Genomic DNA, 18,900 nt, shown 5'->3' on the forward strand with positions numbered 1-18,900 from the left:
AAGGCATTGAACAGGTTCATCAGATACCAACACTTCAAAATGCAGTCGCTCAAATCGATCCTGCAAGGCATCCGACGGGGCGACTTTATGACGTCTATCGATCTCAAGGAGGCTTACTTGCATGTCCCGATCCGTCCTTCTCATCGACGGTTTCTTCGATTTGCCTATTCCAACAGACACTTCCAGTATCGGGCCATGCCGTTTGGCCTCTCGTCTGCCCCTCGGACCTTCACCAAGCTGCTGGCCACCTTGGCAGCATCTCTGCGGCAGGTCCCCATCAGGGTCATGTGCTACCTGGACGACATTATAATACTATCTGCCTCTCAACATCAGGCTGTCGTCGATCTGAGAACTGTTTCTCGTCTCCTACAGCAGCACGGGTTCTCCTTGAACCTCGACAAAAGTCAGCTCTCTCCTACCACACGCATCCTCCACCTCGGAGCTCTCATAGACTCTGTCGAGTGTCGGGTTTTCCTATCCCCCGACAGGATTCACAGGATTCAATCCTTGGTGACCAGGGTTCTTTCTCTCAGATCTGTTCCCCTGATCACCCTATCCCAACTACTCGGCAAGCTAATTTCGTGCATCTCCATTGTCCCGTGGGCTCGTCTTCACAGCCGTCCTCTGCAATGGTTCCTTCTGCCCTATCAGAGGTCCCACCGGGCTTGCTCGGTTCCGGTTGTCCTCCCAGCTGCTGTACGGTTGTCCCTAAAATGGTGGACCTCCAAGTCCATACGGAGGAGCTCCTCCTTTCTGGAACCCAGTCGGTTGCTCCTGACGACAGACGCGAGTCAGTTCGGCTGGGGCGCCCACCTGCAGTCATCGGTTGCCCAGGGCCGCTGGACCATTCGGGACTTACGACACGACATAAATTGGCTGGAGTTGCGAGCGATCCACCTCGCTCTCCGTCATTTCAGGACATCAGTGAAGGGACAGCATGTCCTAGTCCTAACGGACAATACAACAGCGAAAGCGCACGTCAACAGAGAAGGGGGGACTCGCTCCAAACAACTGATGGAGGAGGCGACGAGAATGCTCCTTTGGGCAGAGAAGACAGTTCTCTCTCTAACGGCCGATCACATATCCGGCGTCGAAAACACCACGGCAGATTGGCTCAGCCGGACTCAAATAGATCAGGCGGAGTGGCGCCTAGATCCGGCCTTGTTCGCAGAGATATCAAGACGATTCGGCCTTCCAACAGTCGACCTATTCGCGACACGCCTGAACGCCCACCTTCCCCGATTCTTCTCCCGGTTTTCCTGTCCCGGAGCAGAAGGGTGCGACGCACTTCGAAGCCGGTGGCCAAGAGGCCTGCTCTACGCCTTTCCCCCTCTGCCGCTCATTCCTCGGGTGATTCGCAAGCTGTTGGAGGAGAAGGTGGATCTCATCTTGGTCGCCCCCAATTGGCCGCGTCGCTTCTGGTACGCGGACCTCCGGAGTCTCTCGGTGGAGCGTCCTTGGCACATTCCCAACGACCGGATATCTCTCAGCCAGGGGGTCATACTGCACCCAGACCCTCAGTGGTTGCAGTTGACCGTCTGGCGTTTGAATGGATCCGTTTGAGGAAGGACAACATCCCGGCCACCGTGATCCACACTATGCAGTCTGCCAGGCGTCCATCAACAAATCGTATATACGACGCCACTTGGCGTGCCTTTTGCACTTGGTGTTCCAAATTTCATCAGGATCCTACAACTGCATCTCCTTCGGATGTGCTCGTGTTTCTACAGGAGGGTTTGGACCGTGGCCTAGCTCCCAATACCCTGAGGCGTCAAGTGGTGGCCCTTAGCACAGTTCTGTCTTCTGTGGACGATCGACCTTTGACTCAAAATCCCCGAATACGGACATTCTTACGGGGAGCATCCAACCTCCGTCCTCCTACTATACATCGATACCCAACTTGGGACTTGCCATTAGTTCTATTAGCCCTTATGTCACCTCCCTTTGAACCTCTGGCGTCTATATCTCTTCGATTTCTGACTCGGCGAGACGAGTGTCCGAGCTGGCTGCCCTGTCTGTACGGCCTGACCTTTGTGTTTTCCATCCCAACAAGGTGGTGCTTCGTACGGACCCTTCCTTCCTGCCAAAAATAAATTCTCTGTACCACCGTGCCCAAGAATTGATTTTACCGGACTTTTGCCCGGCTCCTAGCCATCACCTTGAACAACAATGGCATACCTTGGACGTTAAACGAGCTCTCCGCCGATACATCAAGCGGACTGCGTCCTTTCGTAAATCAGAAGCATTGTTCCTGTCCTTCAATCCTTCTACCTTGGGCATGAAAGTTTCCTCGTCCACGATAGGCCGTTGGATCAAGGCCTGCATCGTCACGGCGTATCGCACCAAGAGGACTCCCCTTCCAGGGAGGATACTCCCACATTCTACCCGTAGCGCAGCCACCTCAGCGGCTTGGGCTACCCAGGCATCCATCCCTGACATCTGCAGGGCTGCGACATGGACTACCTTGACTCCCTTTGTTAGACATTACAAAATTGACTCCTTTGCTTCGGCTGAAGCCTCATTTGGTTGTCGAGTGCTACAGTCTGTCCTGGCTGTTCCTTCCCAGGATGACGCAGCCTCCCACCCTACTTCTAACTAGCTTGGGTATATCCCATAATTTGGATTCTCCAGGCAGCGCGCTGGAGAACGAACGTTGTCTTACCTGAACGTTCCTTCTCTGCGCGCTGATGGAGAATCCAAGCCATCCCTTTGGCTGCTTCTGGCCAGGACCGCTCTGTTTTGTCTCATTCTGTTGTTTCAGGACAGCACCATCTTCTATTGACTTCGCGAATGAACTGGGGCTTAGCCAAGCAAGGGAGGAGTGGCCAAGGATGTTTCTTAAAGAAACACTCACCCAGTCTGGCAATGAAACTGAGGAACCAACCCATAATTTGGATTCTCCATCAGCGCGCAGAGAAGGAACGTTCAGGTAAGACAACGTTCGATCTAGCTATTTTGCCACTCTTATCACGTCATCAGATAATCGCCCAGCTGCCCTGTTTAGGGTGACCCGCTCCCTCCTCCATCTGGAAGCGTGGGATGATCCCTTGCAGGGTCGAGCTGAGGACTTTGTGCAGTATCTGTATGACAAGATCGCTCAGATTCGGGAAGACCTGGCCTCTGACTGGGTAAGTCCGGACGGGATGACTGAGGCAGGTCTTGAGAGTGTTATCTCGGAGGAGTTTGATCCTGTTGCTCCTGAGGACGTGGACAGGATCCTGGGACGGCTGAACGCGACCACATGTTTATTGGACCCGTGTCCCTCCTGGTTGGTACTGGCTTCCCGGGAGGTTACACGAGGCTGGCTCCAGGGGATTGTTAACGCTTCTCTGAGTGAGGGGGTCCTGCCGACCGCTTTGAAAGAAGCGGTGGGGAGGCCCCTCCTCAAGAAGCCCTCCCTGGATCCGGCTATTTTGGCTAACTATCGTCCAGTCTCCAACCTTCGCTTCGTTGCGAAGGTTGTTGAGAGTGTGGTAGCGCGGCAGCTTCCCCGGTACCTGGATGAAGCTGTCTATCTGGACCCGCTCCAGTCTGGTTTCCGGCCTGGGTACAGTACGGAAACGGCATTGGTCGCGTTGGTGGATGATCTCTGGAGGGCTCGGGATAGGGGTTGTTCCTCTATCCTGGTCCTGTTAGACCTCTCAGCGGCTTTTGATACCATCGACCATGGTATCACGTTGCACCGGTTGAAGAGGCTGGGGGTGGGGGGCACTGTCCTGCGGTGGTTCTCCTCCTACCTCTCTGACTGGTCGCAATCCGTGTTGACGGGGGCAGCGGTCGACCCCGAGGCGCCTTGTTTGTGGGGTGCCACAAGGGTCGGTCCTCTCGCCCCTTCTGTTCAACATTTATGTAGAGCCGCTGGGCGAGATCATCCGTGGCTTTGGAGTGGAGTTCCATCAGTACGCTGACGACACTCAGCTGTACATCTCCACCCCAGGCCACCCCAACAATGCCCTTGAAGTGATGTCCCAGTGCCTGGAGGCCGTGCGGGCCTGGATGGGGAGAAACAGGCTCCAACTCAACCTCTCCAAGACTGAGTGGCTGTGGCTTCCGGCGTCCCGATATAGCCAGCTGGTGCCATCGCTGGCTATTGGGGGCGAATCACTGGCCCCCACGGAGAGGGCTCGCAACTTAGGCGTCCTCCTGGACGCATGGCTGTCTTTAGAAGAGCATATGACGGCTGTGGCCAGGGGGGCTTTTTATCAGGTTCGCCTGATACGCCAGTTGCGCCCCTTTCTGGATCGGGACTCCCTACGCACGGTCACTCAAGCACTCGTCACTTTCCGCCTGGACTACTGCAATGCTCTCTACATGGGGCTCTCCTTGGGGCGCACCCGGAGGCTGCAGTTGGTCCAGAATGCGGCCGCGCGGGGGATTATGGGAGCGACGGGGCGCTCACATATAACACCTCTCCTGCACGAGCTGCACTGGCTTCCTGTGATCTTCCGGGTGCGCTTCAAGGTGTTGGTGACCACCTTTAAAGCGCTCCATGGCTTAGGGCCGGGGTATTTGCGAGACCGCCTTCTGCCTCCGATAGCCTCCCACCGACCGGTTCGTTCACACAGAGAGGGCCTCCTCAGGGTGCCGTCGGCCAGGCAGTGCCGGCCGGCGACCCCCAGGGGGAGAGCCTTCTCTGTGGCAGCGCCTGCCCTCTGGAATGACCTGCCCCCTGAGATACGCACGATATCAGACCTCCGGACTTTTCGTCGGGCCCTGAAGACACACTTGTTCCATCTAGCTGGGCTGGCTTGATCCCATCCTCTTAGTTTTTAATCGAATTTCGGTTTTAATTGGGTTGTTTTAAATTCGGGCCAATATTATTTAATTGTTTTTTAAAATGTTTTTAAATTTTATATGCTATGTTTTATCCTGGCTGTACACTGCCCTGAGTCCCGCAGGAGAAGGGCGGTATAGAAATATATATATATTTATCACCCCTCACCATATAATATATATATCACCCCTCTCACCTGTCATTGCCAACCTCTATATGGAATACTTTGAAACCCAAGCTCTAGAAAAATCTGATCATAAACCCAAACTCTGGCTCAGATATGTGGACGACACCTTCATAATCTGGCCTCATGGGAAAGAAAAACTGGACAACTTCCTCACACACCTCAACAGCCTACACCCCAAAATATAGTTCACCATGGAAACAGAAGCGAACAACCAACTTCCCTTCCTGGATGTCTTAGGCTACAGAAAATCCAATGGCTCCCTAGGACACACTATCTACCAGAAGAAAACACACACAAACCGCTATCTGCACGCACTCTCACACCACCACCCTGCCCAGATCAACTCTGTAGCCAAGACACTCATTTCCAGAACAAAACGCTTAGCTGACGAACAACACCTAAAAACCGAACTACACACTCTTACTAACGTACTAACATCCAATGGATTCCAAAGAAATAAGATCACCAACCTAATCCAAAAAGAAACCCCCACTAAAATCCAAGACAGAGAACAAGAAAACGGCAAAGCCCTCCTCCCATACATAAAAGGCACCACAGACAGAATAAGCAAAATCCTCCACAAACATAACATCAAGACAGTATTCTGCACAAACCGAAAAATATCCACCATCCTAAGGAACCCCAAAGACAAAATTGAGTTAGAAAATCAAGGCGTATATGAAATCCCATGCACCGCCTGCCCCACTACATACATCGGACAAACCAACAGACGAATAAGTGCACGCATAGAAGAACACAAGAACTCAGTCAGAAAAGAGGAACCAACTTCTTCCCTGGTCCAACACCTTAAAGCCACAGGACATGATATTGACTTTAAAAAGACCAGAACTATCGCCAAAACTGAACACTTTAACAACAGAATAATCAGAGAAGCCATCGAGATAGAAAAACGCCCACACAGCATGAACAAACGAGATGATACCTCCTGCCTACCAGCCATTTGGAAACCCGCCCTTATTGACAAACGAGTCCCTAACATGACAAATGACACCAGACCCACACTCACGAGAGCCACACAGGATGTCACCACCACACATCCACGCAGAAAGCAGACTCAAACCCACACTGATAATGAGCCACGACCAAGGACCAGAAGCCAGACCGCAGCTGCATCATTAGCCACTTTAAACCCCTCCAATCCATACATGAAGCAGACTGACACCCACCATGAAGAGCTCGCACGGCCACAAACACGAAGCCAAACAACAACAACGCAGCTCACCAGCTCAAATCCCCCTGCAACTCAGACTAAGCTGAGCACAACCAAGCCCCCACCCAAACAGAACACACCCCCAGCCAATCAGAGCACAACCCACCCCCCATCCAGTCAGAGCACAGCCAAGCCCCTAACCAATCAGAACACACCTCCACCCAATCAGAACACAGCCAAGTCCCCACCCAATCAGCTCACACCCCCACTAGCAGTTAAAAGGAAGAGACAGCTGAGATCTCACATTGCTCCTGGAAGCACGAAGCCGAGAACACCAGCCTGAAGATGACGAATGAGACTTCGTCGAAACGTCGCCAGGACACTTCCAATTTTACGTGGGAGAAGACCCGAATAACCAAAGACCTACATACATACATATATATATATATATATATATATATATATATACACATATGTGTGTGTGTGTATATATATATATATATATATATATATATATATATGTATGTATGTATTTATGTATGTATGTATGTATGTATGTATGTATGTATGTATGTATGTATATAAAAATATCCCTTCTCTTAAAATGGATTGCCAGTATTCTACCTTTATATAAAGGTGACAGAGTTGCTTTTTTTTAAAAAAAAACCCTTTTTGTCCCAGCACACCTAATTCTGATAAGATGTCACCTTTTTATTCTGTTTGTTAAATAGGGTTCGGGAAGGTATTCAGGTAAATGTGAAATAAAATATAAAACATGGCTCTGCCTCTGAGGCAATGTTTGGGCCCTCGTTTATGCCTTTAAAATGATAGTTTGAGAGATTTAAGGCTAAACAGGAGCTCAAAGTTAAACACAGAAAGATGCTAACATCCCACCTGTCTGCAGCTCCTTTAATGCAGCTGTGTCTTTTCTTGGGACTGCAGCATCATCTCAGGAAAAGGCATGTTTACTTTCAGGAATTACAAAATGGGCCTTGCGTGGGCCTCTTTGCGCTTAGAAGCATTTTTAAGCGATACATAGCCGTCTTAGATAGCCTGTGGCATTGTCTTGTAGAATTTTGTGTCGTGGGGCAGTGAATTAGGATAGTGGCTTTGGGTAATACATGGACAGGTAGTTCTTAACTTAGAACCACTCATTTAGTGGCTGTTTGAAGTTACAACTGCACTGGAAAAAGTGACATGACTGTTTTTCAGACTTACAACCATTGCAGCATGCCCAGAATCATGTGATCAGAATTTGGGCACTAGGCAGCTGGCATGTATTTATGACAGTAGCACAGTCCTGGGGTCATGTGATTGCCATTTATAATCTTTCCAGCTGGCTTCTGACAAGCAAAGTCAATTGGGAAAGCTGGATTCACTTAGCAACTGCAGTGATTCACTTAACAACTGGCAAAAAAGGTTGTGAAATGGGACTTAACTGCCTTGCTTAGCCATGGAAATTTTGGGCTTAATTGTGGTCGTTAAGTCGAGGACTAACATTTCTATGGGGAACTACTTCTGGGGAGCTTAGAATAATGTGCTGGTTCTTTCTCCCTATTCTAATTTGTTCTTGCAGCAACTCTTAAAAGGTAAGCCAGCCTGTGAATGACTGACCCCACATTACCCAGGGGGTATATCCTGAACTAGAATATCCTAGTACCTCATTCAGCACTGATGCAAAGATACTATTACAGTATCCTCAACTGGCTAATTTAAAAACTTACTTGGGTTGTGGACTTTCAAACATACGATAGGAATAAAACTGGATAAAATATATCCAGTTATAAAATATATTGAAGTCTCATTAAGCAGATTTTTTTTTTTTCAGTAGATCGGGTGGGTAAAAAAAAACATAAATTTGTACAAATCTCCCTTTTTTTCAGATTGTGGGGAATATGATTACTAATGAAAACAATCTCATATTTTTAAAGAATATTTCCTCTAATGTTCTGGATGTACTTCCAATAAGAAAGTGGCATGTTATACAGAGAAACCAGAGGGATGCGGTGGCTCAGTGGCTAAGATGCTGAGCTTGTCGATCAAAATGTCGGCAGTTCAGCGGTTCGAGTCCCTAGTGCCGCATAACGGGGTGAGCTCCGTTATTTGTCCCAGCTTCTGCCAACCTAGCAGTTCGAAAGCACGTAAAAAAAGCAAGTAGAAAAATAGGGATCACCTTTGGTGGGAAGGTAACAGCGCTGGCTCTTCGGCTTTGAAACAGAGATGAGCACCGCCCCCTAGAGTTGGGAACGACTAGCACATATGCGCGAGGGGAACCTTTACCTTTACAGAGAAACCAAAAATTCAGGATTATAAAAGTTCAGTCAAAATCCATTGTAGCTGACCAAGTGTTCATTGAATTGGAGTGCTTAATTATATACTACAATTTTCCCCCATTTCTGCTTCTAACCTCCCCATCTCACATCCCACAATTTAAATCTAAAATAATTATTTTCTTTTAAATTAGGGGTCCTTTTCTGAGTTTTAGAAGACATACTGGAAAAAGGTGTACTATATGAAAAAGATGAGAAGTTCAAAATTTATGAGAGCAAAATAACATGTATTTCCTTGGTCTCTACTTTGAGGATAGTAATCTTGATTAAAGACATTCTCTGGATGTTGGAGAGAATCTGAATTTAAAGTGGAAAATAAAAATATAGGACCAACTCTAAATATTTTTATTGTGCAATCTGGCTCTGAAATCAATAAGGTACAACAGTAGAGTGTATAATAAGAAATCAAAATAATATACTCTTTGAAATTATATATAAAACTCTTTTTTAATGTTAGAGAATTCTGGATTTTTAACATTTGTTTATATCATTAATTCAGCTTCTGTTGTGCGGAAGCAAACATTGATATTACAAAACTAGCAGCTTTGCTAGATGTTGTACATATATTTTTGATATCTAATTATAAGGATTTAATTGTTTTTTCTATGGACACTGGGCTATTAAAGAGATGATTTCTGCATCTGTGCTGTATTTCTTGTATGAAATAGTACAGCTTCAGAGCCTTCCCTATAACTTTCTGCATAGATTTTCAGGACTTCATAAAAAGCAATGAAACACTTAACATGCATTTTAAATGCAAGCATAAATAAACGCTTGGATTCCTGGCAGGTTAGACCAAATAGCAGATTATGTAGCTTTCAGTTTGTCTTTTTCTCTTTCCCTAGTGTTGTTTTGAGCTGTTGCAAGACGACAATAATTTTCTTTTGTTTTGAGTTGTTGCTGGAACATCTCTAGCTATGCCTGTATTTGCATCTGTCTTTTTCCAGAACAAAGTCGCCGTGATGATTTGGAGAGCTTGGGCTACGTACTGATGTACTTCAATCTTGGCTCGTTGCCTTGGCAAGGCCTAAAAGCTGCCACAAAGCGACAGAAATACGAGCGCATCAGTGAAAAGAAGATGTCGACACCCATCGAAGTGCTCTGCAAAGGCTATCCTTGTAAGATTTCCCTGTACTTATTTTCAAGTTCTAGGTTCTTTTTTTAGTGGTGTGGGCATAAGCGTGCCCAATTTAACACTCCTAGTCTAGTTTTTTGTAGCCTATCTTACCAATTTAGGTGGAAGTTCTTTAGTCTGTTTGCAAAATACTGGAAAGCACTACAAGTTTTCCTGTGAATCCTACCTTTATTAGCCATTTAATAGCAACTGTAATTCAGAAGTGGTTATGGAGGTGCCCTTTGAGTGAAGAAAGCACTGAATCTCATATTTTTGGAATAAAAACCATAGAGGATAATATCTGTTAGAAAGATGGTATGCAGATTATATGTAGCTTGTATGAATTTAGAAGGGAAAGTTGCATGTTTAGATGGATCCATAAATGGATTGGAGGAAAAAGATGGAAAATAGGACTAAGGATTAGCGTGAATAATAATATGTTTACTTGAGTGGAGGTGGGGGGAGGGAGTGCAGAATTAGGTTCAGTTTTGGAAAAGATCCAGAGAGCCATGGCCAAAATAGCTAGATCTTCTTTTAGTGACAAGGAGCCAAAGGGGAACTCCAGGGAGGATTTTAATAGCTAGAATAGATTAATCCTGTCTCCAACATATCCAGCTTAATTTTAATTTTAAAAGAATCAAAAGGCAGGATGAATTTTCATCTTTTGGGCCTTTAGCATGGTATCTGCAAACCTCAGTGTGCCATTGGGTAACTGCCTTGATGTTTGCCTGACATTTTTTTCCTATTTTTGTAACTAAAAAAAAGTTAAATGGGAAAATACCTTGCTACGAAGCTAGCACAATTGAGAACTGCAAATATTTCCAAGAATATTTCAGTAGTCTGTGTATATACCAGAAGTTTTTCTAAAACCCCTGGTATATACAAACTGGCATATACCAGTTTTTTTCTAAACAGAAAAAAAAATTGTAGAGATCTGTAGCTCAGTTTGGGGATCCACCTGTTTACGAAAAAGGCAAATGATTTGGAGATGGTTAGAAAGGAAAATTGATAGCAAGTCTCCCCAGTTTGTCTTTTAATATGGGCCGTGGTGGTGCGATGGTTAGAATGAAGTATTGCAGGCTAATTCTGCTGATTACCGACTGCCAGCAGTTCGGCAATTTCAGTCTCACAGACTCAAGGTTGAGTCAACCTTCCATCCTTCTGAGGTTGGTAAAATGAGGACCCAGACTGTTGGGGACAATATACTGACTCTGTAAGCTGCTTAGAGAGGGATGTAAAGCATTATGAAGCAGTATATAAGTCTAAGTGCTATTGCTAAGCACTATTAAAAATAGGTATTTTGTGACTGGCCACATCCATCATGGCAGTCATTTTGAGGAGTGTCCCTACTGGGCTTTCAGAATTCCAAATTTTTCTTCTGTCTCCAAATGTTTGGAGGCTCCTATTTTATCTAGATGGGTAGGATGACCCCCTTCATTTCTTAAGATTAATGTGTGTATTGCAGACAGAAGGCTTTCACTGCCCTCTGAACTGGACTACTGCTATTGGGATCTATAGCATGAAACTATATATAGGCAGTGTGGGGGTGGTGGAATAACAGTGCCAAGAGAGGAATAAAATTGTTCTTGCTAATTATTCCTTGTTGCTGTCTCTCATTTCTGCTCCAGCTGAGTTCTCTACATACCTCAACTTCTGCCGTTCACTGCGGTTTGATGACAAACCAGATTACTCTTATCTGAGGCAGCTGTTCCGCAATCTCTTCCACCGTCAGGGTTTCTCCTATGACTATGTATTTGACTGGAATATGCTCAAATTTGTGAGTAACCCTAATTTTTAAAGGGGTGTGTGTGATTGGTATAGTAGAATTATTTGCATACCAGGGAGCTGCACATAGATGGGGAGGGGCTGAAGGCTAAGGATGCCTATGAAGCCATTCTCTCTTTAATGCTGGATTATGTTTTGGAGTCCCTGTAATGGAAAAATTAGCCAGAATTTGCAACCTAGTTCCCTCCAATTTGTTGGATTTTGGTTCTTGTAATATCCAATTAGTAATTGGTGGGGGGAATGGGATGAAATCCTGTATTGTATTTATGGGGTTCTAAATTGAGATTTCCTTGTGAAATAAGCTTTTCAATGTAGTGGTTATAGTGGCTTTTATAATGCTTGCCTAAAAAGTAGCATCAAGACCTAAGTGCATAGAAACTCCAAAGACAGCCCAAGACAGATCCAGGCCCTGTATATTTTCTCATTGACACATAGCCACAAGCCCTGTGGCAAGACAGAAAAGTGGGAAGTGCCCACATTTTACTTCTTTCTAAGTAGGTAGTTACTATTGTAAAACAAGATTAATTTTCTATATTTTAAGATGTTAAGTTCCAAAGGTGCATTTGTTTTCCAAGTGCCTTTATGTTTTATAACTACAATAATGGATTCTGATGTTTTACTGAATCTTCAGTCGGAATATTGCTTGGCTAGATTTCTTTTCCCCCTAGGGCAGCAGAACTGAAAGGATAAATACTGATGTACAGCAAAAGCTGAATGTGTAAGCAAAGAGCTTGATAGCTACAGGCTTACACACACATACTTCTTGTCCCACTCAGAAGTGGAGGAACCTGGGAAAGGACTGCAAAATAGACTCTGACTCATTAGGCAGAAATCAGGGAGTTTTGCTTCTCAGCTTTTCTCAGCTACTGTTACAGTTGTTCATGCATGTGCATAAGGTGATAGATACCTCTCAGTGGTTATTAAAGCATTGTGGGCCATTAAATATTTCAGGGAGCAGCCCGGAATCCTGAGGATATGGACCGGGAGAGGCGAGAGCATGAACGAGAGGAAAGGATGGGGCAGCTCCGGGGTTCTGCTACGCGGGCACTGCCTCCTGGCCCTCCTGCTGGGGCCACTGCTAACCGCCTCCGCAATGTCGCTGAACCTATGGCCTCCACACCCACTTCCCGCATCCAGCAGTCCGGTGAGTGGACAGAAAATGGCATGCAAGTCTTTAGTGGTAGCAGAGGTATAGCCAGCCATGCTGATCTATTGTGCATTTCAGCACTTTTTTTTCATCCCAAATCTTGACTGGTCAACCCTATCTTCTGTTTCGGAAAATTTATCCCTCTGAAAAATAAGATTAAATTTTTTTTAAAGGAATCTCTTATTGAAGCCAATAAAGAGTAAAGCCATTTGTTTCAAAACTGGAATAGATTAATCCCAATTATGAAACCTGTTGAGGAACAAGTCCATCTCCCTTCCAGTATTAGAAGCAGGAGCTCTGCTTCTTTTCAGAGTACAAATTCAACAAGCCCACCATCCCAGGGCCCATAGAATGTAGCCTTAGTATGCCAGGGACACTTCCCTGTTCCCACCCTATATAACTTTTTCTTCCTTTTTCTTTTCTTCCTTCTTTCCTTCTTTCACCTTCGTCTTGTTCGTATAACTTCAAAATATCAATGTTATAAATAATTACTTCTTTCTTGCCAGGAAACACATCTCCCAGGGCAATTTCACGGGTAGACAGGGAACGCAAGGTCAGCATGAGGTTACACCGAGGAGCCCCCGCCAACATCTCCTCATCTGACCTCACAGGACGGCAAGAAGTGTCACGGATTTCAGCATCACAGGTGAGTTTCTTTTGATGATCCTATTTCACTGAAAACATATTTCTGTATTATCTTTTCTGATAAAAATGATCAGAGCAAGTCACAATAAGACCAGCAATAAAAGTAAGTAGATCCCATCCTAGTCCACTGAACTATCCATCTGATCAGGCAAAAAGAGGATAAATATTATTGATATGTGATACCTCAACTTCCTTGGATTCTGACTTCTGTCTACAGGTAGTCCTCGGTTTACAGTCACTTGTTCAGTGACCATTTGAATGTACAATGTAGTTACAATGGCTCCTTCAAGTTCGGGACATCACAACAGACCTGCTACACTCACACTGCGCCTCCCCCATCACTTACACACACTTTCCCACCTGACAGCAGCCATTTACCTACGTGCTGGCCAGCTTGCAAGTCACCTGGGACTTGCAACTTCCTGCCAGCCTCCCTTCTGACTTTGATTGTTGGAAGCTGGCAGGAACTTGCAAGGAAGTGCTTGCTCAATAGGAACTGGAGAGATTTCCGTCAATAAGCAATGCAGTCACCTGTGTAGAAATCAAGATCCAGGAAGTACAGGCTTTCACAGACTATACAAACACTGTGGATTAAAACATCAAGTAACACCAAGACTTGGTAAGACAACAAGGACAACAGGCTGACATTCCTAGGGTGAGGTTCTGATTGGTATCATTGGCATCCTAGAAATAGAGATCTATAGGAAACCCATACACAGAGACCAGTACCTGCTGTTTGACTCCTCCCACCATCCATTTCAACACCAAGTAGGAGTCATCAGAACACTACATTACAGGACAGAAATCAGCATTTGGATCCAACAAAAGAATTGCAGACAAAGCTGAGACTCAAAGTCAACAGAAAAATCTGGTCATTCCTTACACTGCTGGTTTATTGGTGGAGCTAAAATGGATATTTGGGAAATGCCACATACCTGTGTTCTTCAAACCCATCAACACGCTAAGAGAGGCTGGTCAACCCTAAAGAGAGGATACCAAAATGTAAGGGTAATGTTGTGCATGCAGTCCAGCGCAGTGAGGAGTGTTCAGAGCTCTACATTGGAGAAACCAAGCAGCCTTTACACAAGAAGGTGGCCTAGCGCAGAGAAAGCAACACCACAGGACCAGAATCGGCAATGCTCTTTCATTTAGAAGAAAAAGGATGCTGTTTGGAGGATAATGATGTCCACAGTTTGGATAGGGAAGATGGATGGTTTGAGAGAGGAGTGAAGGAGTCCATTTATGTCGAAGTGGAAAATCCTTCCCTCAGTAGAGATGGAGGCCTCAGACACAATCTGTGCCCAATTTTTTATGCTGCTCTTTCATCATTCCCCAGGAAGATTGAGACCACTTCACAGGTTCACCAGGGAGACCACTCTTAATGATTCAACTAGGGTAGAAGATTTAGCAGTTGGAACATTTACATCCCAACAACTCTCTGCCTACTCACCTAACGAGCCTATGATGAGAAATAAAACCTCCCTGGAGGACATATATGGGATCCTTCTAACCAACTTGTTCGGACTGAAGAAGCTATTTGGATAAGCAGTGAAATCCAGTTGCCATTACTCAACTTCCAAACAACTCTTCCTGGACGACTGGGAATCTTCATCGACATACAGTCAATCCCATGATGTTGCACTTTATGACTGTATTGCTTAGCGGCAGAAATTCTGCTTCCAATTGCCTTTGTAACTCGAGTATCTGAGTTGGCATCATAATCTATTTTTGTGGATTTGTTTTTGTCATATTTGTCACTTAAGTATGAAAAATCCTTTTCCAATAGATTCAAGAATATCAAAGTCATCTTGAGAATAATATTTGATTTTTTAAAAAAATATGTATTCATCCTAAGTTATCCACTTAATACATCATTCTCAGGGTGAGGACAGGGATACATTTTAGAAGAGGGAATGTGATGGGGTCATCTCTTCAGAAGGAAGAGAGAGGAACTAGGGCAATCCTTCTGTACCTTTCCTATGGTCCCCTTCTGCAGCCTATTCAGTTCTTTGTTTATTTGCAGACCAGTGTGCCATTTGATCACCTGGGGAAATGAAGAGTGGATTCCACCAGACCAGTGTTTGCTTAGGTGAGTGTCTGCCTTGGCAGCCTGTTCTGTGATGACAGCATTATTATGTGGTCAAGTGAATGGTGGATCATGCAGGGTCCACATATTTTCTGCTTAAATCTCAATGTAATGGAAATGGAAATGGGATAGTCAGGGTGTTTAAAAGGCCCAAATGACCTCATCCCATGACGAGAAAACCGGACTGTCCTTGGATTAAGAGACATAATGTTCTACACCTACCTAATAATAATAATACAGCCAGTTCTTTCAATTAGTGTGCGTTAGATGGTGTGACATGGTAATTTATTACCGTAGAATTGTGCAAGTGTAGTCATTCAAGATTTCACAGAAGTATTGATCCCCACTGGCAGAGTGAGTGCTAGGAGCAGCAAGCTTCAGTCCTGAGTAGCAGGGTATTGGCATTGTTTCACCAGAGATTTTCTTGAAAGCCTGAATCTACTATGTAACATTCCTCAAGGAGCAATATTGTAGTGTTTATGGTGTTGGACTAGGAATAGGGTTATTAGTTTCACATCTCCACTTGATTATGGCTAAACTATAATACTAGATCTGTTGGGGGGGGGCGGTGGATTTGTATAATTGCTTCAAGTTCCTGAAAGAAAATCAGGTATAGATTTAATAGAATAAAATATTTCTTCTGTTTGTAAGGATTTATATGATAGGGAATATTTGTCTTGGGGTCAGTGGAAGGGCATAGGTCAGTTTTTCTTACAGCATCTTTAAGATATGTGGACCAATTCCCAGAATTAGCCTGCTAGGCGAAGTCCATGCATCTTAAAGTTCCTGAGGTTGAGAAAAAACACCTTAGACTAAGGAGAATGGCCATTATTTCATTTTACTGCCAATTCATTAGAATTAAGTGTTCTTTTCTTTAAAAAGCAGATCTAGATCTATGCAAGTGTGGGTTTCACATCATAGGAGCAGGAAACACAGCTAATATACATAAAGTAAATACAGCACTTCAGACAATTTTGTGTTTCTCTTTTGTCTCCGTGGTTTCAGTTTGGTTCTTTAAAACATTCACTGTGAATTGGTAGAAAATTTCTTAAAAGCAAAGTAATCAAACATGAAAAAACCTTAAAGCTCCAGAGATAACTTTGCACTCCTTGCAAATAAAACAATATTGCATAAATTCTGATTGGTGTATAGCTTTAAAAACACGAGTGCAGATATGAGATTATTTTTCTTCTTTCAATGCAGTTTCTAGCCCTTAAAGTTCCAAAGATTGATGGGCATGGGGATTCCTTCATAAAATAAGTGCTAACTTATTTAGGGCTAAACCAATTTATCGGAAGACAATCCAGTGTTTGAATATCTGAGAAGAAACCACTTTTTAACGCTCTGTTCTTTTCTTTTTCTTTTCTAGTGTCTTCACTGTATTTTTCTTTTAAAAAACAAAACAACAAAAACAAATTAAAAGGAAAAAACAAAAAAAAAAGCCAACCTTTTTTTTTTCCCCGCCAGCAACAAGGAGAGGATCTGCCCTGTGCTGGCATTCTTGTCTTTCCTGAGATCATCGGCTGTGTTCCCGAACCAAATTGCCTTTGATGAGTCACTCATGCAGGAGCCTTGCAGGAACACCTTTGCTGCTGTTGTGCAGCTTTCTCTCCATAGGCCTTGCCCGTCTCATGCCAGCAGGCCGTGGCCACCACCCAGATCTTTCTGCTTCCCTTTCCGATCTATATGTATTGTTCACAAAAAAAGAAAGAGAGAAGCCTTATTCGATATTGTTTTGAAAGTCCAGTTAGTTAAGAAAAGAAGGTTTCCAACACAATTTTAATCACATCTTTGTTCTGTGGTTCTTGGGTGGGGAGGAGGATGTTTACAGGAGACTTTAAAAATTCCAGCTCCAAGGAGCTTCAGGAGGTGGTTTAACATTCATTTCAAATTTGGCTGCAGTGGTAAACTGGCACTGCCTCCAGGGGAGATTCAGTGGACGAAGGCTGCTATTTGTATTCAGGCATTCTTTCTTTTGGGGACACCACTGCCCCTGTGTGTGCATTCGTGTGGGATGCTATAGGCATACCAATAAGGTGAACAGGACTGGCACAGCAGCAGTTGTGTGTTAAGGGTGTGGATGTGGGTAGTGATATCTGCTGTGCAAGGCAGCAACAAATGTGAAGGGCGTAGAAATGTACCCTGCTTCTAGTGCAAGGGATGGCAGTTTCTCTCTCTCTCTCTCTCAAGCAACCGGTTTGGATGTGTTTAGTTTTATTATTTTTATTTTGTTTTTGTTATTTTCTTGCAGGAGTAGGGATGGAGCTGAGGAAAAGGGAGGGGTATGTGAATGATAGGGGCGGGAGTAGAAGCCACGCAATTGCAGAGGTTATTCCATGTAACATCAATTTTAGAAGGACAAACACATCTTCCCTCTTCAGTAAGAAGATTTCTTCTACCTTTTTGCCCCCTTCTTGTTTTTAAATTTTTAGGTTTTATTCAAGAAAACAATCTGTCTTTAGTTCTGCATCACAGCCATCATCAACTGTCCTCCAGCCTTTAGCTTGGGGTTTGTTTTTTTTTAACGTTGGGCAGTCTGGAATGTTCGGAAGTGGATCGGCCTTGGCGTTTTTGGGTTTCTTTTTTTAATTCTTCTATTTAACACAGGTTTTTTTTGTTGTTGTTGTTGTTTTCCCCTAATTTATTTACCCTGCTTATTGTGTCTCTCTCCTTTTTTTTTATTAAGTAAAAAAAAACCTTTTTATTACTTTGTAATTTTAAAACAAAAACAAAAAAACAAAAAATTGAACTTTGGGGGGTGGGAATTTTGTACTTTTTTCCTGTGTAAATATTGGACTTTTTTGAGCTTTATTGTGGTTGTTAATTTGAAGTAATAAAGTAGAAAATGATAAAGTGATAGAAGTTTCTGCCTTTTTTTTTCCCCTTCTCTGCAGTCAACCTTGTGATGTAGGCAAGAAGTATCATTTTACATGCAACCTCATCGTTGCTCCGTTTCCAAGTTCCAGGAAAAAGATTGATTTAAGAAGACTATGTACATCATTTGCTCACCTAAAAATAAAGCAGATATAGCTTTCACTTTCTTAATCCTGGTATAATAGCAGAAAAGCAAATTGTGCATGCTTCAAACCGTGCAATCTTTGTTTTCGACTCAAACAATACAGGTTCTGGAAATTGAAATTTCTTTTCAGATTAAAGCCAATCCAAATTAACTCAAAAATCAATATTTCCAAAAATGCATTAGCCAAGGATCCTTTTAGAATTTAAATAATAAAAAATAAAAATACTTCTTGGAATTTCATTCAGCAGTAGAGAATGTATCATTTTTAAACTTAACAGGATTCCATTGTATGTAATTAAGGAATCTTGCATTAATTGCTCCCTGTCCTTAAAGAAAAATCACCTCTAATATACTTCCCCCCAATTCATAGGGAAACAGGCATACATTATTTAAAATAGCCCCAATATTCCAGGCTGGAATATATTTGTGGGTTGATTTGGCTCTGTATTTTTTCCTTTTTAGCCTTTAGGGTAGGCAAGGTCAAAACTCAGAAGCAGGAAAAAATCCAAGAATATTTTTTATTGTTATAGAATGGGATGAAAACATCTTGATAGCCTGTTAAGAGTTTCTCTCTGCCCCGTTTTATATCATACAAAATCAAGGAGGGATTGATTTGTAATATACAAAGTGGGATTAATTTGA

The 18,900-nt window shown here is 43.9% G+C and overlaps 1 protein-coding gene across 1 annotated transcript in view; it reads left to right on the forward strand.

The window, feature by feature from the left end:
• The window catches only part of CSNK1E (casein kinase 1 epsilon), a 53,237-nt gene extending 35,109 nt beyond the window's left edge, over positions 1 to 18,128 (forward strand). The window contains exons 6-11 of the mRNA XM_070948099.1: positions 9,410 to 9,580; positions 11,205 to 11,353; positions 12,313 to 12,505; positions 13,015 to 13,154; positions 15,177 to 15,242; positions 16,609 to 18,128. Coding sequence (XP_070804200.1) covers positions 9,410 to 9,580; positions 11,205 to 11,353; positions 12,313 to 12,505; positions 13,015 to 13,154; positions 15,177 to 15,209 — 686 coding nt within the window. The 3' untranslated portion in view covers positions 15,210 to 15,242; positions 16,609 to 18,128. The remainder of the gene's footprint in view (positions 1 to 9,409; positions 9,581 to 11,204; positions 11,354 to 12,312; positions 12,506 to 13,014; positions 13,155 to 15,176; positions 15,243 to 16,608) is intronic.
• Positions 18,129 to 18,900: the final 772 nt, after the last annotated feature.

Source organism: Pituophis catenifer, unplaced genomic scaffold (genome assembly GCF_029215685.1).
Source record: "Pituophis catenifer annectens isolate HBS135680 unplaced genomic scaffold, rPitCat1.0.hap2 SCAF_7, whole genome shotgun sequence".
NCBI lineage: Eukaryota > Metazoa > Chordata > Lepidosauria > Squamata > Colubridae > Pituophis > Pituophis catenifer.